Genomic DNA, 20,799 nt, shown 5'->3' with positions numbered 1-20,799 from the left:
AGTAGATAACATGGTTCACACATGCAGAGGAATTAAGAGGTTCTTACATCCTCATTAGTTTTAATATGTACAAGTTAAATTACACAGCATAAGATGGAAATTGGGTAGGAAAGAAAAGATGGGGAGGTATGATAGATGAGGATTAGGCCTGCTGTAGCCTCCCCACTCCCTTCAATCCCATCCCCTGTGCGTAATAATGTGCTCAGTGCAGCCTGTAGCTCCCCCAGAGCAAACACAGACTTATGCCCAAGTTCCCCTCATCCTTATTCAGGGCTTAGGACACAGATGTAAGCTAGCTTCTGCCTCTGGCTCTACCAAGCCCAGGGCTCCCAGGGCTCCCACCAGCAGCTTCTTGACAGGCATTGGAGGTGAATGTGAGGGCATCAGCTGGAAAGAGGGGAAGAGGAGGAAAGATTAATGTTGCTGGGGGAAATGGGGAGTGGACAACATTAGAGTGTATGCAAGATACCACTACCCCACCATAACTTCAAACTTACTTTATCCAGGCGATGACGATAAATGAGGCCTTCAGAGTTTAGGTAAAAAGTAGAATAGGCATCATACGTCCTGGAGATTAGAAGAAGATCAGTGAAGGGCTGGGATGGAAAGCTGGGAAGCTAAAATTTATAGATTCCTGAAGAAGTAAGAGCCTGGGGTATTGAGATAACTAGAACAAGATGCTTAGCTATTTAGGTTTCTCATCTCCCTCACCGGTAAAGCTCTTCCTTATCTCGGCGGTAGAACCGCAAGAAGAGAAGATGGGTAGGCAAACCCACAAGCCGCCAGCGTGCCTGCAGCGTCCAGTCTTCAGGGTGTTGGCTCAACCTCAGGACCTCCAGCTGCAGCTGAGCAAAATAATTCCAGGCCAAGAATCGGCAGAGAGTCAGTGACAAAATGTACCATGTTCGGCCTCTAGAGAAAGAAAGGTAGAGTAAATCAGGGACTGGGACAATCACTGAGGGGGTATAAATGATAGGGATATCTCCCCTACAAGTAAATGGGGTTAGGATAGAAGTATGTGGATTAACCCTCAGAGGAAGAGAAGGGATAAAGAATACATAATACAAACATACATGGGAGGGGGAGGCACAAAGGAAAGAATCACAGATGAACAATATTTGGCAGGGACAGGATGAAAATACTCCCTTACATGTGGTATCATTTTACAAAGTGCGTACACATTTGGTTTTCAGCATAAACCCAAGAGGTAGGTTAGGCCAGAGATCAACATTTTACACAGGAGGAAATGGGCTCTGAGAAGTTAAGGGACTTGCCCCAAAATTACCACACTACTAGGTAATAAGCAGAATTTAGGTCTTTTGACTCCCATGTTCAGCACTCTACTACATTTGGCTAAATTTTATGGGATATCTGACATCTAGTTGGAAGAGAAAAGAGACAGATCCTGGTACCATCAATTACAGCCTGGGATTAGGGAGGAAATCATCTCCTAGGGGAGAAGGATCAGAAAAAGGAGAAACTGAACTGGGCCCAAAGAGTGGAAGAAACAGAAAGGATTAGATAGTAAAGAAGGGTTTTAAGGGAATTCCATACACAAAGACCCACCAGACTCGCCATCCCTCCCACCAGCATCCAAGGTCTCACTTGGTTCGAATGTTCAGGATCTCATTGATGAATTCCACATCAGATGAGTAGAGGCTGTAATCATGGGAGCGAAGAAAGAGGTTGGGGAGCTACAAGAAGGAACCAGATCAATTTAGTTCTGAAGGTCAGGCTTCTTGTCCTAGCCACCCTATATCTCTCCCCAAACCTACTGGTTTTTCTATTTCTTTGCCCTTGCTCCCTGGATGCTTTCTGAGATCATCCTTTCTACCATTCAACCTACTTCTTCCTCAATATGACTGATAAGAGTTTATCTATTTTAAAGGAATACTAGAGAGGGAAATTCTTTGATGTCTCCCTGTTTCATGACTCAGAAAAGGTCTGGAGATCTTAAAGTTTGCCTAAATCCCACCACCCACTATACGTACAGTAACCCCTTTACCCAACTCACCTCCTGCCTCAGTTTCTCATGCATGACAGCTAGATGTTCCTCCATGCTGGGGTTCCCTGATGGAGTGGCAGGAGCAGGGTGAGGACTTCCAGGAGCCCGGAATGGGATCAGAGCCCCAGGGTGGGGGCAAGGCAATTCTTCAAAGAGGCTTCTAAGCCCCTCTAGGCAGCCCCCATGCAACTCTGGCCCTGGTCCATCCTCCCCCTTCCCAGAGGGAAGACCCACCCTGGGTGATATGAAGGCCTGGGCCTGAGGAAGGGGCTGATGGGGAACCTGGGGGAAGAATTGGCTGGAAGGGAGTGAGGAGGGAGGAGGGAGCCGGAGATATGGAGGAGTGACTGTTGGTGAGGAAAGCCACAAGGGTAGGAATGGTGGGGCATGAGGAGGTTTTTGGTCCTATGAGGAAAAGAAAAGAAACAGTGATTAGAAACAGGAAGTTGATTGGAAGGATAAAGAAGCTAACATTCTTCAGTTTAGCCATTATATGAGGCTCCACTCAGCTCCTTCAACTGACTCCGGAAAGTGGACCCAAAAGCTCTGGTCCCAGCAGTACGAGGAACAGAATTATTAAGCATGAGATGGAAGCCATCCATAATAGACTGAAAGACTGTTGTATTGATTCTTCCCTTGCAGTATTTGTTTTATCCCTCTTTTTAATTCTCACTGCCACTCTAGTTGATACTCTTACCACCTTGCCTAGCCTATTGCAATAGCCTCTTCTGGCTATACTCCTTACCACTTTCTCCCCTAACTGTCACATTACTTGCCAAATATATTTTCCTTTATGTACAAGTTTGGTCAAGTCATTCCTCAGTTCAAAAACCTTCAGTGTCTCTCAGTCTCCCAAATGAAGTTCAGACTCCTTGATCTCCCAACTCCACTGCTATCTAATAGCTTTCTGGCTTCCTCTCACATAACAGCCCTCCACATAAGGCCATATCAGCTCCACTCACAGCCACGAACATACCCTGTGCTTTGACCTATCCAACTAATATTAAGCTCTGTGTGTAGCTGCCAGGGGAAATAGAATGTTTTTTAAAAAAGACCAAAAGTCTCAACCCTCACAGACCTTATAGTATATGATAAGACATAAACATAACTTTAATACGCGTTACATGTAAGTGCATCAGAAAGACGCAAAACTTGAGGTTTGGGGGAACGGGGTGGTGAGGGAGGGGAAGAGGAGCAGTGGTCATTACTGACTATGGGGATCAGGGAAAATTTTCATGGAGAAGGTATCATGTAAAGGATGATATGAATTGAAGAAGTGATGATGGAAAGGGAGGGTATTCTAGGCATAAGAAACAGTGTAAGGCAGAAGCATCAAACTGTCCATGCAGAACCAGATTAAAAATGTAATTGGGAAATGTTTAACAAAATAAACAAAAAAAATACATGTTCATTTGTGATTTTTTTTTTTTTGGGTGAGGCATTTGGAGTTAAGTGACTTGCCTTAAGGTCACACAGCTAGTAAGAGTGAAGTGTCTGAGGCTGGATTTGAACTCAGGTCCTCCTGACTCCAAGGCCAGAGCTTTATCCACTGCACCACCTAGCTGCCCCTTAATTTGTGATTTTGTAAATCAGTATGCAGCTCTTCAGCCCAAAGGGATCCCTTTCTATTTGATTTTGATCCTACTGGTTTAAACCAATGGAGCAACTAGGCTTGAACAGTGTGGTATAGTGAAAAAAGTGCTAAATCCACAAAGGACCTGGGTTCGAATGCTGGCTCTGCCACTTGTGGAACCTTGGTAAGTTACATAACTTCTCTAGGCCCTTTGGGATCAGATTAGATGACACCAAGGTGAGTTTGCTTCCAGCTATAAATCTATAAGCCTATGAGCATAACATGAGATGGCTGGAAAGGTAGGATGGTGTCAGAGTGTGGAAGGGCTTGAAAGCTTAAAAAAACAATTGTAACTGTAGTCAGGAGGCAATGGAGAACGGCTAAAGATTTCTGAACCAAATTACTTTCCTAAGAAAGAATATTCTGACAGCAGTATGACCACAACAGGGAGTGAGAGTTAATAGAAAAAGACCTGTTAAGATTATTGCAAAAATTCAAGTGGGTGAGTGGTAATGAAGGCCTTATTCAAGAAGCTCTGTACTATGTAGTAGAAAGAGAAAGGAGGGCATATAAAAGTGAAGTGGTATACAGGATTTGATAAGTAATAGGATATGAGATATGAGGGTGTCAAAAGATAACTCGAAAGTTACAAACATGAGAAAGTGGGTGACTAGTCATGCCACTAACAGACTGAGTAAATCAAGCAGGACGAACAGATTTAAGGAGAAAAATCTTTAGCTTGATTTAGGATATTTTGAATTTGAAGTTCTGATGGGACATTCCAGTGGAAATGTCCTAAAGGGATAGGCAGGTCCAGCACTCAGAAGCGGCGGGCATAGGGAGAAGAGAGAGATATCCTGGGTAGTCAACTGCATAATAACAGCAAACACTTATATAATGCTTTAAGACTTGCAAATTATTTTACATATATTATTTCATTTGTCTGTTATCTGCATAGAGATGGTAACAGAAGTTGTGGGAGTGACAGAGATAGCTAAGGAAAAGCATGTATAGAGAAAAACAAAGAACTCAAAGACAGACCCAGGAAAAGCACTGACATTAGGCAGGAAGAAAGAGGACAAAAAAATATCAGGAAGGAAAGAAGAGAGTGTAGAGTCTTCAGTAAAGTGGTTGGGGCTGAAACCAGAGTGTAAAAGAACAGTGAGCAAAATCCTGGAAATAAGTATAATCTTTTTCAAATTTAGCAGTAAAGAGTATGAGAGAAATTTCTTAGTGAGCTATTTATGAAGTACTTATTTGTCAGAATTGTTACATGTTAGGCACTGGGGAAACAGACAAAATGAAATGATCCCTGCCTTCAAGAGGCTTATATTCTATTGGTGGGAGACAACATTTACACATAGAAGTATATACAAAATAAAAACAGTAATTTTTGGGGGAAAGACATGAGCAATTGGGAGGGGGAATGGGAAACGGTTTCACGTAGAAAGTAGTTCGTGAGCTGAACTTTGAAGAAAATTAAGGATTTTCAGAGGAAGAGATGAAGTGACGGTATATTCCACACGTGGAAGATAGACACCCTATGCAAAGGCACAGAGAAATGAGACAGTGTTGTATGTCCTTGGAACAATGCTGGACCAAAATTCATGAAGAGGAGTAAATGTATAACAAGATGAGAACGGCTAGCTGGGGCCAGGTTATGATGGAAATTAATTGCCAAACAGAAATGTATTTTATCCTAAAGGTAACAGAAAACCACTGGAGTTTATTGAGTGACATGGTCAAACCTATGCTTTAGGAAAATCACTATGGCAAGTTCCTATTAAAAGGAGACACCTGAAGGAGAAGGAATTAAGAAACTAACTGTAGTCCTCCAGGTGAGAGATGATGAGGTCTTGAACTAGAGTGATGGCCATGTAAGTAGAGAGAAAGGGAAAGTTACAAGAGATGTTTTGAAAGTGGACTTAAAAAGACTTGGCAACTGATTTAAGACATGGGGATAACAAGAGAATAAGGAGTCAAGGAAGACACTGCGGTTGCAAACCTGAGTGACTGGAAGGATGGTGGTGCCATTGACAGATATAGAGAAGTTCAAAAGATGGATGGTGGCGGGGGGGGGGGGGGGGGGGGAAGATAATTAGCCCTGCTTTGGACATTTGAGTTTGAAATACATTCCATATATCTAGCTGGAAATGCCCAAAAGGCAGCTACAGCGCAAAAGAGAAAATAAGGTTGGATATACAGCTATAAAGATTAATTAGACATGAAAGTTTGATGAAGTCACCATGAGAATGTAGAGAGATGGAAGCACTAGCTATGGACTACACCCATAGTTAGGGGATGTGATATAGATGATGATCCAGCAAAGAAAACTGAGAAGGAAACAATCAGAGGCAGGAGTAGAACCAAGAGTATCCAAGAGGAAGACAATCAACGATGTCAAACGTTGCAGAGATGTCAAGAAGGATGAAAGGCCCATCAGATTTGGCAATTATGAAATCACTGGTAACTCTGGAGGGAGTAGTTTGAACTGAGTGATGAGGTAGGAAGCCAGAATGCAAAGGACTGAGAGGTGAGTGATGGAAGAGGAAGTAGAGACAATGAGCAGAAGGCTTTTTTTCTATAAGTCTAGATGTGAAAGGGAGGAGAGATGGGATGCATAAGAACAGAAACTTTTTTTTGAGACTCAAAGAAAAAGATGAGACCAGCCAAGAGCTATTTTGGTAACAAGTAGTCTCAAGACACAAATCCAGAAGAAGAGAATGATTCCCCAAACACCTAATAGCAAAGCCTCAAAGAAAAACACAACCTGGCCACAAGTTCAAAAAGAATTTCTAGAAGAAATAAAGTAAGAGTTTAAAAAAAAAACAAACATACACACACAATTAAAATGATTTTATAAATGAAATAAGAGACCAAAACAAAACAATCAGAAAAAATGAGAATGCTAGGGTAAAAAAAAAATGCTAGGGCAAAAAAAAAATTGGAGAACTATGGAATACAGAATAGGAAAGAGAATTAACAGCTTTGCTTAAGAGGTATAAATCTTAACCAAGTAAAGGACATATCCTTGAAAATTAGAATATTAGAAGCTAATGAATCAACAGGACAAGAAATACTAAACAAAGTTAAAAGAATGAAAAAAATAGAAGAAAAGTGTAAGGTGTCAGAAAAAACTGATCTGGAAAACAGATCAAGGAGAGACCATTTAAAAATCATTGGAATACTGAAAAGTCACAACCAACAAAAAAGCCTCAATATTCTATTTCAAGAAATTATACAAGAATATTGACCATCATCTCTTAGAACCAGAGGACAAAGTAAACATACAAAGAATCCACCAATTACCTCCTGAAAGAAACCCCAAAATGAAAACTCTCAAGAACATTGTAGCCAAATTCAGAGTTTCCAGATCAAAGGAAAAATACTGCAAGCAGCCACAAAGAAAGAATTCAAGTACCAAGAAGCCATAGTCAGGATCACACAAGATTTAGCAGTCACTACCATAAAGAAGAGGAGACCTTGGAATGCAATATGCCAGAAGGCAAAGAATATATAGGCTTACAACCAAGAATAACTTACCTAGCAAAGCCAAGTATAATCCTACAGGGAAAAAATAGATCTTTAATGAAATAGAGGACTTCCAATCATTCCTGATGAAAAGACCAGAACTGCGCAGATACTCTGAAGTGCAAAACACAGGAGTCAAGAGAAAAATAAAAAGGTAAACATGAGCAAACAAGTCATAAAGGATTAAACAAGATAAACTGTTCACATTCTAATATGGATCATGATATGTACCCCCTCAGTACTCTGTCATCATCAAGGGTCACAGAGAGAGACAGTGGGCTTGGGAGTGACTTCATTATGCCTTGATGATCTTAAAAAAAGAATCAGAAGGGAGGGGATAGTGGGAGGGAAAGATGAGGAAGATTATGGAAAATTATCTCACATAATCAAGGTACCTAAGTAGAAGTCTATAGGAAAAAGGAGGAAGGAGTTTGCAGAGTGGGGAAGTCAAAGGAAAGAACACCTACACATAGCCACATAGCTGAGTAAAGACATATATTTTTTGGGGGGAGAAGGAAAAAAAAGGCAAGAAAAAAGAAATGTACATAACTTGTACATGGTAGGTTTGCAGTATCACGTGCAGTCAGTGTGCATTATCTAATGCAGAGAATGAAACAGGAAGTCAATAAGCCATCTGTTTATGTCTAGAATGTCTGTTGAACCCTCTGCCATACTTTACTCTGCCTCAGTCCACACATGCTTTAAAACTCAAATGCTTTAAATGCTCATGAAGGTTCCCTTGATGCCCCCAAGGGGTAATAATATACCCCTTTCTGTCTCTTTTATGCATTAGTTATTTTGTATTACATTTACCTGTATATGTATCCTATTCCTCTAATATATTATAGGCTCTATGGTGATAGAATCCATGTATTATATTTAAACTTTGTATCACCTGCTAGCCAACCTGACACAGTACACTGCGCAGCAGAAGGTACTGATTTTGACGCTGAAATAGGGTTAGGCTTCAACAAGTTCTAACCCTTCAAATATTTGTGATTTTGTCAGTGTAGGGACTCCCTCCATGTAAAGAAGACCACAACTCTACATGACTTAGCGGATGATCTGTGTGAATTGATGTGAACTGATGTGTCTGAAAAATTCATTATCAGATGGCTAACCTAGTTAAATAAGCTCCTCTAGTATTTTGATCATTTAAAAATGCATTTTCACATATTTTACAGTAAAATTCAAATATATCCTAGATGAAATTAAGTGATGTTTTTCTTTTCCTTCCTCCTCCTCCACCCTACACACAAAGGATTGTTCCCCAAATTAACACTATAAAAGTTTCAGGGCATTTTATTTTGCCCTAAGATTATGAGACTTCTGGGAAATAGATTAGTCTTTCTAAATGAGGAACCAATCAACTTGTATACAGGTGGTCATACAAGTGATGAGGAGATAGCCGGTGAATAGAGTTAGCAGCCAAGCCTGACTTAAGACCACTACTTTTTCCAGCAGATCAGGTTTTGTCACTAGACTATTAAATTCAAAGAACATTCACTAAACACCTACAGTGCCAGAAACCACTAATCTAAATGCTCCATTTAAAGGCATAAATAAATGGATGAATGAATGAAAGAAAATACAAAAAAACAAAAAAAGGTCCCTGAAGACTCTTACATTTTGCTGAAATAAAATGCAGGTAAATATAATGAAGCAAACATGGCCTCCTACGTGGACACAGAGTTGTCCCCTCACAGCCAGAGAGATAAGGGCGTAAGTCCTACCTCTGTTCTAGGCAACCCTCTAAGACCAAAAGTTGCAGAGAAATTGCTGACTTGCATTGGTAGAGGGAGTTTCCTTTCCTGGACCACCCTATGCTAATGAAATCACAGGTTTCACTCCTATCCCTACAAGTAAATACAAAGTATTTGTAATAATTTGGGGATCAAGAGCACTACCAACTTGGGGGGGGGGGGCAAGAGTGTCAAAAGAAGCCTGTGTAGGAAGTGGTCCTTGCACTGAACTATGAAGGTGAACTTCAAATTCCAAAAGGCAGAAATGAGGAAAGAACATTGTGACTCAAGGGAAAATGCCTGGAAAGAGGCATGGAGACATGAGCTAGATTACTGTTGTGTATGGGAAACAGTGTTATGCCAGTTTAGCTGAAATATATAGTTTATGTAAAGAAGTAAGATAAATTAAGTCTGGAAGGAGGTGGAAGCCACAGAGTGAAGGGATTTAAATGCCAAATGGAGGGGTTTGTATTTTATCTTATAGGCCACTGAGGCTTCTTGAGCAGAGGAGTGATGTGGTGCTTCTGGAATGTTGAGTCTGCAATAGTGCAGGTGAGAAGTGATGAAATGGAGACAAGGGAGTGCACCTAAGACTTGCTGGGGAAGTAGAATCAACAAGACTTGGTAAATTATTGGGTATTAGGTGGAAGGGAAGGAAGGACTGGTGATGGTAAGGAACAGCGGGTAGTCAAGAATGACTCAGGTTGTGAACCAAGATGACTGGAAGAACAGTGGGGCCCTTGACAGACAGATATGAGAATACAGATGTGTTTCAAGGGAAAGATGAACATTTGTTTTGATTACATTGAGTTTGATATGGCTATGGGATATCCAAGTAGAAATGTCCAGAAAGAAGTTGGTAACTGGGCCTGCGGCTACGGAGAAATGAATAACTAGCACAAATACCTTTCCCTCTTGTTTTGAAGGTATCCTGTCAGCTACAGCCTGACGGAAAAGGGCTTCCTAAGGGCTGGAGCCTTAACCACCAATTTTGTAAAGTAAGCCACAAAACCCTCAAATCAGCTTTTAAAATCTCATTCAGTTGGAAAAAAACATAAATCTCATTCACCTGGTGATTGTGGAAACAAAAAAACACGTCAGGGTTCGTGCATTGGGTTGGGGAGTAAAGAGGGAGAAGGCACAGAAGATCAAACTGGGTCAGGGAGTCGCTCACCTGGAGGAAGCAATTGAACAGTTTTCCATTTTAAACAATTCTTGTTAACTAGCCGCTATTGTTTCAATAGCGGCAAGAAGGAACTGCCAACACCCTCTAAATTTCAGTGCCCTCTGGCAAAAGCCTGGAGTGCCCGGTTCTAGTAACAGGCTCAGCCTAAAGGAGGGGAGAAGGGTCCCCTTTACGAATCAAAATACAAGGATACCGGGATGTACGATTTGCAGAGAATATCTCACACTTTTGCCTGGCGCTGGTTTGCAAAATGGGCCCGTACAGCTAGACCTCCACCCCTCTCCTCAAAGTCCACGGTCCCTCCGCCCTTCAAATCACCTCCAAGTTTCAAGTAACCTCCCTGATGCGGAGGGAGAAAGTGGGTCGGAAAACCAGCATTTGTACTCCTAAACTACTGCAGGAGAAGCCACTCCCCCGCGAATTCCACGAGACCTTCCTTTCTCCATCAGGTGGGTGGTCTGTGGGAGCCCCGGGCCCGCGGCCAGGGAGGGTCCTCTGCTGCAGGAAGCCGCCGTGGGCTGGCCGGCGGAAGGGCCAGGGGAGTTGGTCGCCACTGCGCCTGCTCCTCTTCTCAGGGGCGCGCACCATCCAACGCGACGCCAGAGCAGCAGCAGCAGCAAAGGAGCTCGCACTGCCCCCCCTCCTCCCCCTCCCCTTCCTGTCCCTCACCTGAGGCCTGGCCTGGTAGGCGCGGAGGCAGCGGCGGAGCCTCCGGGCTGCTCCTCGGCTTGGCTGGTACATGATTTTCGGGAGTGAAGAGGGTGTCTCCCGAGCCCGGAGTCCAGTATCCTCCCCACAGGCGTGGGCTCTCCCCGAAGCCGGCTTCTTGAAGGGGAAGGGGGGGGGGTGAGGAGAGGGAAGGAAACGGAGACCACGCGCCTGCGCATTATAGACTCCAGAGGTAGCGGGCACTGAGACTACGGGAAGAGCGCCTGCGCTCACAGGGGAAAAAAAAAGTGGGATTTGAACCGTACAGCGCTTGCGCGAAAGGCAAAACGAGACGGGGTGGCCCAGGGGGGCGCGCCACTGTGGAAAGTGCACATGCACGTTTGGTAGAGGCACACACTCCCAGCCACAGCCTAGGAACGAAGGCGAAAATGCATGCAGAAATGTCAAAATAAAGGGGAAATAACGAGACGCTGCAAAAGGCAGGACTGGGAACGGAGATGTCTGACTTAATAGAGATGTTGGACCACATGAATGTAGGAGATTAGGACTCATTTTATTTCCCACTGATTTTACAGGTGAGAACACTAATGTTGAGAAAGTGAAAGTGACCCGCCAAAAGTCACCCAGGCAAAAAGTAACAGGGACAGGGCCTGAACAGCTTCCTGACCCCTGAGCTTATCTTTCCAATACATCACACTGAAATCCAGGCTCCTGACCACAGCATTTAATATTAAAAATAAGTAAAATCCTATTTAAAAATACAACACAATTTGGGCAGATAAGGCAAGTGGATGAGAAAAAGAAAGATGCCCAACTCTGACCGACCAACAAATGTCCCTGAGGGCAGGGCTCATTATTTCTCCATGGAGTGGAGCCAAAGTCTCCAGGCGTGAGGATCACCCCAAGAAGGATGAGATGAGGGCCCAGGTCACCATGGTCTGGTACTTCGGTGCTCCTGGAGGTATCGAATGAACCTTGCGTTGACCATGGACTCCCCCAGTCTCCATAATGGGACTGGGGGCTGCAGGGCCTGTGGAGGGGCGGAGGACCTGGTTCCCTCCCCATCTTGCTCCCCTGACACAACCTGCTGCCCCCTGTTGGTACACCTGTTAAGGTGGGATGGAGAGGAGATTAAAGTATTATAGGGATGCTCCTGAGAAATTTGGGGGGGCAAATCCTTGTGTTAATAAGAATTAGAGTTATTTAGAAGACAAAAGCTAAAAGGAAGTTTCTAAGATGTTAAATGGGAAGAGAACAACTGATGATGTTATGTGAGATCAGGAGAAAGAGTTTAGAAAGTTAGAAGATGGGAAAAGGAGAGTTAGAGGCATATATTCAGGGATGGTGTGAAGATGCAAGTCAGACCTCACCTACTCTCCGTTTCTTGTTCCCTCTTCCTCTGTGCTTGGTTGCCTGTGGAAACAATGGTGTGTGTGTGTGTGTGTGTGTGTGTGTGTGTTGAAAGAGAAAGGGAGTGGGTATAATGTATATGGCTTTAAACTTCGGGGTGGGGGAGAGTGGCAAGGATAGAAAATAATGTTAGAGCTGAAAAGGGCCTTATAAATTATATAAGGTAACTGCTAAAAAATTCTAGGGATTCAGCCAGTGGAAGATGTACAGATCCCAGAGGTAGGCAGATTTGGGACTGTTACCAGTTGTAGAAGCAGTGATTCAGAACTAGAAAGGCCTTAAAGGCCATATAATCTAACCCTCTCATTTTACAGATGAGGAAATTTGGGCCTAGGGAAGAGACCCACCTAAAGGAAATTTATTAGGGAAGTGATCCACCTAAAATCATACATAGTGACAGTCACAGAGGTAGGATTCAAATCCAGGTCTTCTAACTTCAAATCTAGTCTCTTTCCACTGTACTACAAGGAAAGCTAGAAGTAAAATGACTTGCAGAAAATCATGACTAAATCTAGAACACAGGTCTCTTGATTCCTAAACCAAGATTTCCCACAATGCCTTGCACTTACCTGTTTGGGGGCATGAGGAGTCTGGCTCCCCATATCGACTGTAGCTGCAGTCCTGGGCCACCAGTCCTAGGGTTGATCCCCTGTAGAAGAAATGGGCTATGGGGGAGGTAACAGGAAAAGGGCTGGAGGATGGAAAGATGGAAAGAGTAGCAATGGAAACTGAGATAAGATGTGGAAAGAAGACAAAGGAAACCAAGAGAAGGCAAGCTAGTAATGATCCTTTCTGAGCTGGTGGCAGATTTAGTTTGTTACTCCTTAATCTATGGAAATGCTGAAATGAAAACGGCCTGGAGTATAGGATATCTTGGAATGGAGGAAGGCAAGTGGGTAGAGAGGGCTAAATCAAGAGGGGAAAAGGTCTATGGGATATAGAAAGCATCACAGGATTTCTGACTGAAAACTAGGAGATTCTCAAATCAGGGATATGTAAAAGATATCCAAGGAGTCACAGTGTAGTGACAAGTCTGGATATGGGGATAACTAAGGATGAGGAGGGAGAAGGCTTGCATTTGTTAGAATCAGAGGGTAGTCCACATGTGGAAATGAGTGTCTAGACATCTAGTGATTATATGAGCGAAGATGTGCAGATCCAAGAATATCAAAGATGGAGGGAAGGAAATGGAATCTTAGACACTGAAACTCTGGTGATTCAGCCAGTGGAAAATCTACAGATCCCAAAGGTAGAAGAAGCAGAGGCAGTGACAAAAGGATCTCAGGTGGAGAGATCCTAAAATCCCCAGGGCAAAAGACGGCAGAATAAATGAAACTTTGTTTTGTTTTGTTTTTCCCATTGAAAAATGTCCATTAGAAAACACACAAAAGGATGCACACTTTATTGAGACAACACTGGGGTTGGGGAGAATCCTGCTCCCCGGGGATTAGGGACACACTGTAATCTACCACACAGAGGATGTGAGAGAGGGGAGGGTTATATACCCTTCCAGGATATATGATTATACCCTGAGGGCCTGGAAACAGAGGGAGGAGATTCCTAGCTCAGTAGAAGGGAAAAAAGGAAAAGAGGATAAATAGGTTGGGTGAGGAAGGGACACAGGTTGGGAAAGGATTGGTACACACTCATCTCAAGACAATCTGAGAGCACAAGCACACACCATCATCTAACTAATTATGTGGAAGAGGGGATACTGGGATCTAGTAGATCCTTGAGACCCAGGTTTATTTCTTTGTATATGAGTAGAGGTAACCCCAAGAAAGATCCTCTCAGAGGATGCTGTTAAAGTGGTAGTAGTGGCGATTTCCCTGTGGAAATCCCAACAGGGCCATAATCCTGGTTTTAGAACAGGTCCTATACAGAGATAAGTATTAAGGAGCCCTGATACAACCCCAATTGGCTCTCTCCACACTACCTTTTGGAATTTAAGAGCTTTGCAAAGTTGAGTGGCTCCCTTTGGAAATCAGGTTAATTTCTGAAGGATGTTACCTTAAAAAAAGGGAGCATGACTCCTTGGGGTTGGGTTGTGGAGGGGAAGGGAGTTTGGAGGCCAAAGGAGTGGAATAATACTGATCTAAAGGGAAATCCAGCTCCAATGAATGTTACACAGGAAATAAGGGAACTAGGCCAACTATACCTACTTCTGGGACAAGGATCCTTCAAGGATGTGGTAGAGGAGGGTAAGGTCTACTAGTTTTTCTACAATACAGACCTGGCATCTGTGAAGTGAGTTTTAAAAACTACCTTGTAACTGTATTTTATCATATTTTCCATTGTAATCCTATTGTTTTGTTTTGTGTATTTAAAAAAAGTTATTCTGAGAAGGGGTCCATAGGTGTCACCAGACTGCCAGAGGGTTCCATGACACAGAAAAGGTTAAGAACCCCTGTTAACCTGGCAGGATCCTGGGTAGGTTTCAGTGTATTAACTAATTAATCCAACAGAGCTTCCATCTATTAGTTAGGAAAAGTGTTCAGAACTCAATTAGAGAATAAGAAGAAGGGGTTACTCTTGGGATTAATAAAATAGGGATGGGAATAGCATATTTGTTATTCTGCTGCTGGATTAACCTAGCAAGGGGTTAGGAGACTTTGATTCTAAGTGTTAGGGCTCCAGCGCATCCTGGAAAATTAAATGGGAAAATGGATCCTTTCAGAATTAGGTGGTCTTAAGTGGGAAGGAATAACTATCAATATCTGTTATTTTCAGGTCGAGTGAGGGAACTGTGGAAGATATGGAGGGACAGGATGAAGGGAGAGGAAATGAGAAAAGAGAGAAACAGAGAATCAGAGATAAGACAGCCAAGGATAGAAATTAAAGAGATACCCCCCTCCCCTACCTGTAGGCAAGTACCATTAGTATGCAAGGGAAAGTGGGTAAAATGAGTACCATTTTCTTATCAACATCCTAAGTCAAGATTCCACAATTTACTGGTTAGTGTCATTCTACCAAAACAAATCCCAGGCATATTATTTACCTCTCTTCATTCTTATGATTTTAAAACTGCTTGCTTTTGAGGATGCATACTTTCTCCTCCCTTTCCCTGCCATTGCAAACTATTCTTGGGATCCATAAGGGCTTTGCCACTTCTTCCCTTCCGACAAGTCATATCCAACACTCTACACTCCATTCTGTCAATTTCTAGGTTGCCCCCTTTTGATTCTAACACTGTAACATCTCTTCTGACAGTTTCAAATCTCTTCCCAACTCTACCTCCATGCCAAGGTCTTAATTACCTGGTACGCCTGCGTTGGGCTGGGCTGCCTCCAGGGTCAGTTGAAAGCAGCAGGCGGGCAGTAGGATGTGGGGGGCAGAGCCGAAGAGACCGTAGCAGTTCTTGCTCTGGCAGAAAGGGGCGGAGGGGACCTCGGTCTGGAGAATTGCCCAGGCTGCTGGACCGTGGGGGTGGTCGGGCTGGAGGTGTGGCACGTCGGGGGGCTCTGTTCAAGGGCCATGGAGGCTCTACAGCCACCTTCAGAACTAAGGAAGAGACAGAGACAAAGAAAAGATGGGAAAAGAGCAAAAGAAAGAAAAGAGAGAGGGTATATAATGCTGCAGAGAAGAGACAGGAAAATATCAGACCCTAAATGGGGACTGACATTCCTCTTTTTCTTTTTTTTTTTTGGTGAGGCAATTGGGGTTAAGTGACTTGCCCAGGGTCACACAGCTAGTAAGTGTTATGTGTCTGAGGCTGGATTTGAACTCAGGTCCTCCTGAATCCAGGGCTGGTGCTCTATCCACTGTGCCACCTAGCTGCCCCCTCCTTTGTTTTTAACCCCTCATCCACGACCCCAGCCCCTGCCCTCACCCCTGCCCCTCTTACATTCTCGGTCACTAGAAGAATATGGTTTAATCTCTCCTTCTGCCTTCTTGGGGGGCAGCTTTCTGGCTGGAGCTGGAGGGAGAGAGGATATGGGCAGAATGAGCACTAGGGAACAGATCTTTTCTCAACAGCTCCCCACTTCCCTTCACTGGGAAAAAACAAAACAAAACACCACTCCCTGATGTCATGGTTCCTCTATCTGCTGTTAGGATGCTGAGTCAACCTCCACCCTTAGAATCAGCTTCATGAAGTATCTACAAATTGATAGGGATACCCAAGGATAATGGAACAGTTGGGAGGTAAACAGAAGGGAGTATTCCAAGCAAGAAGTCAGGGGAGAGAAATCAGAAAGGAGAATTTTGGGAGATGCAGGAAGGACATAGCCACTGAAGCAGAAGGGTGGAGCTTCTTACTGGTCAGAGGGTGGTGTCAGGCACCCTTGAGAATCTGGGGCAGTAGTATGGTTCCGGCCTGGGCAGTAAGGACCCTGGGTCCCTCTAGATGAGATGGACAAAGTCCGTGGTTAATCAGGAGTTAGTCTGAAGGGGCTGGGAAGGTCAGAGAATAACCTCTCTGTTTTGGCCACAGGTGAAGAAGAGATTTTAGTAGAAAGAGGAATGTGAAGCAAAGACTACAAAGTAAAGGACCAGGAGCATACCACGGATTGCCCTCACCTCTCCGCTTGCTCCCTGAGCCTCTCATCTGAAGAAACTCAACTTACGTTATTTGCAGCATATCACTTTCAATCTCTTATTGAGTTTACTACCTCTTCAGCTGACAATTTAAGCCTCTCAGTATTACTGATTTTTGATGTTGACATGATCACCAGCTCTGCTGACTTTCACTTTCTTGACTTTCACTCTCTTATACAGTCTGCAGCCTACAGCCCTGAAAGAGCTAGAAGGGAAAGCCTTAGAAACCAAACTGGTTACACTTCCTTGTATCCAGTAAGGAAAAGTGTGAGACAATCAAAAAGCAAACTGAAAAATTGATCAATCAGGCTGGGACTGTGCAACTAACTGAGAGTTTCAGCATTCCATGTGTGATATCTAAGGGGATTAGGATTTTGCAGACAGGATGGGAAAGGTTTCTAGCTAGTCTCTGCCGAGTAGCTTCATTGTAAGAGTTGTTTTAACTTTCACAAATTATGAGGGCACCTTAAATCATCCTATAATATAAAAGCTTATTCCAGCTGAAGATGGAAAAGTGGCACAGTTGACTCCTCATAACCTAAGGGAAATGTAAAACACTTCTGAGAAATCTGCTCAAAGAATATTGCTTCAAGTACTATATACCATCAATAATCAAACCAGAGTGTTTAATTAAAAATCATGCCTGAAACAGAACTTGTCATATTCCCAGATATCAAAAGTAATCATCTAAATGACTCTTGGAACCTTGAATGGCTTTCTTTCCCATTCTTAATAGCTATCCCATCACAGCTGCCTCTAAAATGATGTTCAACCTCTAAACTACAGTTCAAATTTACCATTGGGTGTGTTATCAACCGAGGCAGCACGAGAGCAGCGAGTCGCCCTCAGAGAGGGAGCAGGGGACCCTGTGGGAAAGGAAGTGGGGGTTCCCTTAGTCAAGGAAAGGGAGCAATGGGACAAATGGACCTACCCCCTACCCCCAACTCTAGGACTGAGGAGGGAGAGGAAGACTCACGGTGCTGGTGGGCGAAAAAGCCTTCAAAGATCACAAAGTTGTTCACCTGCATGTTGGAATGAGAAAAATTAAGTCACTTATTCAGTCATTCAAAAACATAAATGGAGTACTCCCTATCATCCAAGAAACAAGGGAGGGCGGAAAATAATGATAGCTAGCATTTATATAGTACCTACTATGTGTGAGACATGGTTCTAAGCATTTTACAATTATTATCTTAAATTTTCACAACAACATTGGTAAGTAGGTGCTATTATTATCCCCATTTACAGTTGAGGAAACTAAGGCAAAAACAGGGGTTAAGTGACTGGCCCAGGGTCACATAGCTAGGAAGTATCTGAGGTCAGATTTGAATTCAGGTCTAGGAGAGAAAAGTCCTTGCACTCTATATCCAATAGAAGCATCAAAGACATAATTCTTATTCTTGGAGTAATCATCATAATGATGAGAAAGGATACATACATATACATGATAGATTGAAGATAAGTTACAAAACATAGGATCACGTGCAGATTGAGTAGCATTAGAGACATGCCAAAAAGAGACAATTAAGACATTATTTGAAAGGAGTGGATAGGCATGCTAGGAATGAGCTTTCAAACATCACTTGGAGGAAAGGACTGTGTACTGTGGGAAGACATTCTGATTGTGGGGAATGGCTTGTATAAAGGCAAGATTGTGAAATGATGAAGTTGTCTGGGTTACAGGGAAGATGAATTTGGCTACAGCACAGGAGCCAAGATGGGGAGCCAATATACATGAGGGTAAGATGGACAGAGAAGATGGAAGCTTAGTACAGTACCTAGCACATAGTAGGATGCTTAACAAATATTTACTGACTGACTGGAAGAGCCTTGGAACTGAGTATAGATTGCACATAATAGAGATGAAAAATTCCTGATAGTCCCCAACAAAGAATAAATTTAATTGGTAGGTTCTTCACTCTCATCTGTTCTAGGGTCACATTTCCTAGGGCTTCTAACCTGTGGCACGGTGGACTCCAGATTGTAGTGTTTATTCAAGAACCTCAGCAGCTTCTCTGAGGGTCGGTCAATAGCTAGTTGGTGTGGTTCAACTCGTTCCTTCTGCAGGATAAAAGAACTTCAGAGGATGGTACAGAACTGGAGAATAAATTTCCAGGGACACTGGGTTCACAGAAGCATTTGGCAGTTCAGGAGGAGACAAGTGGTCTAAGAGACAGCGGCAACAGCACAGGGGATTTTAATTTGCAATCTGAAAGCACTTTAAAATTAAAGCTAGTAGTCATACCTCTAACATATACCGGAAAAGTTTCAGCCCATGGCCATGGCGCTGCAGTGACTCATGGATATAAAAGTCCAGTATGCAAAGTGGCTCTACTTCATTATGAGCCCCACGATCATCCTGTTGGGAGGGGTGGATATGAGTTGAGAGAAGTAAGGAGGAATAAATGACTTTAAGGGCTTAGGCATCTCTACTTCACCCCATCCCCATCCCCATCAGACTCAGAAACCGAAGCATACTATCCCATAACTCACCAGAACAAAGAGTTTCTTATATCCAACTTTGAGAAAGCCAATAATAGCTCCTTTTCCAGCCCTGTGGGAAGGGGAGAGAGCGGGAGAACTCATAGCTTATCATGGAGAGGGAAGAAAGGGAAGAAGAGGGAAAAGAAGGGGAAAGAAGGAAAAGGAAGATTATGTAGCTAGAAGGTATTAATAAAGAGAAAGAATAGAGAGACATAATGGGACAGCACACTGGAGTCCAGCACTCACGGACGGGCTGAGGTATCCTTGAGCACATACATAACATGCCGGTTACTCTGCATTCTTGAAGCACTGGTGATGGGACCAGGAAGATGCTGTGCCTAATAAGGTGGAAAAATTTAAGTATGTCCTTCTTAAGACCTTCCTTCATCCCTTGGCCCCTTCAAAGCCTCTCAGGTCACTCAGGGATGGGGTCTACAGGCCCTCTTCCTGTCACCCTTCTTGGTCCCCATAATGAGATTTCTTTCCAGTACCTTGGCTGATGCCTTTCCCAGTTCATCGACAACAGTCATGATTTGCTGCTGGAGATCAACACTGCAGAGAGAGGAGAAACATAAGTCACTGAACCAGCCTGCATGTCCAGGGAACGGTCCCAGGGAAGGGGGAGCTGACCTTAACTCTAGATCTAGGTTTCCACCTTCAAGCACCTCTGCCTCAAGTCTCCTTCATTCCTGATTTTGCACTCTTGGACCCTGACTGTCCTCCCCATCCTTCCAGTCCTCATCCATACCCCGGTGGAACTTGTAGGAATGAGGTGGATTGATGCCAAAGGGTTCAAAACCCTGTACCAGCCCAGGGTAATGAACGAGGTGGGGGTCAGCAGGTATTCCCACCATGTGGATTAAAAAGCACACTCCACCTTGTAGTTGGAACCAAACAATGGACTAGAGGATGAAATGTCACAGAACCATGCATCGCCCTAACTCTACCCTTTGACTTGGGGTGGAGGGTCATGTGGAGAGGTCGGGGCAAATGTGGGTGAGGCAAAGAGGGGCGTGGTCAGCGGATGAAGAGTAAGAGGTCACCGAGCCGAGGTTGTGGTTCCGGTTCGGCGGGCCGGAGCACGGAGGTGTTGGTCCAGTATGGTAATCGGCTCCGGGAACAGGGCGTCCACATCGAACGGGAACTCCATGGCCCATTGTGCGCTCCCAGCCACGCCCCCCAAGCAGTACTTCCGACCTAGAGCCCCGCCCCTTCCGGCTCCCTGCCCACTAGCCGAAGCCGGGCTACGTAGCCCTAGCTACACCTCGTACTTCTTTCTTCCAGCGTCATAGCAACCGGCCGGAGGATCCCAGTCCGGACCCCACCGCTCAGACGAACATTCTGTTCTTTCCACAAAGCCAGTTGTGTGGCCAAGTGACCCCTTCTCCCTTCTCTCCCATGGTTAAAATACCCTAGTGCTCCCTCCCACAGCAGTCTTCTTTTCTGCTCAGAATTTGGGTAACCACGTTACCCGATAGCCCCATCGTGCCCCATTTCCACCTTAAAAAAACCAACCAACCAATTTTTCTTACACATCCATATTCCGTTCTAACTGGAGAAATCAATCTCAGAACGATATTTGATCTGGACTTGTGATTTCATCAACGGAGAAAATCACCGATACAGATCCACTCATACACAACTCACTCTGAAATCACGATGC

General features: G+C 43.8%; 1 protein-coding gene across 18 annotated transcripts; it reads right to left on the bottom strand.

Annotated features, from left to right (window-relative positions):
* Window positions 1-32: 32 nt before the first annotated feature.
* On the bottom strand, window positions 33-20,303 carry LOC114053621 (alpha-tubulin N-acetyltransferase 1). 18 transcript variants are annotated; one of them, XM_027876716.1, is made up of 17 exons: window positions 20,180-20,303; window positions 19,628-19,688; window positions 19,383-19,474; window positions 19,146-19,206; window positions 18,898-19,011; window positions 18,612-18,713; window positions 17,629-17,674; window positions 17,450-17,518; window positions 15,961-16,032; window positions 15,374-15,617; window positions 12,686-12,765; window positions 10,707-10,862; window positions 2,015-2,070; window positions 1,606-1,694; window positions 712-912; window positions 498-567; window positions 33-387 (listed from the first exon to the last, which is right to left on the bottom strand). In XM_027876716.1, exons 1-17 carry the CDS (start codon window positions 20,284-20,286, stop codon window positions 268-270), a joined length of 1,740 nt encoding a protein of 579 aa, XP_027732517.1. In that variant the 5' UTR covers window positions 20,287-20,303; the 3' UTR covers window positions 33-267. The 18 variants fall into 18 exon arrangements, with proteins under 18 accessions (XP_027732517.1, XP_027732518.1, XP_027732519.1 ...); XM_027876717.1 differs by having other exon boundaries at window positions 10,707-10,859; XM_027876718.1 differs by lacking the exon at window positions 20,180-20,303 and adding an exon at window positions 20,014-20,144.
* Window positions 20,304-20,799: the final 496 nt, after the last annotated feature.

The sequence above is a fragment of the Vombatus ursinus genome, unplaced genomic scaffold, assembly GCF_900497805.2.
Source record: "Vombatus ursinus unplaced genomic scaffold, bare-nosed wombat genome assembly UNPS02014811.1, whole genome shotgun sequence".
NCBI classification, from domain to species: domain Eukaryota; kingdom Metazoa; phylum Chordata; class Mammalia; order Diprotodontia; family Vombatidae; genus Vombatus; species Vombatus ursinus.
This window is presented reverse-complemented; position numbering and strand designations above follow the sequence as displayed.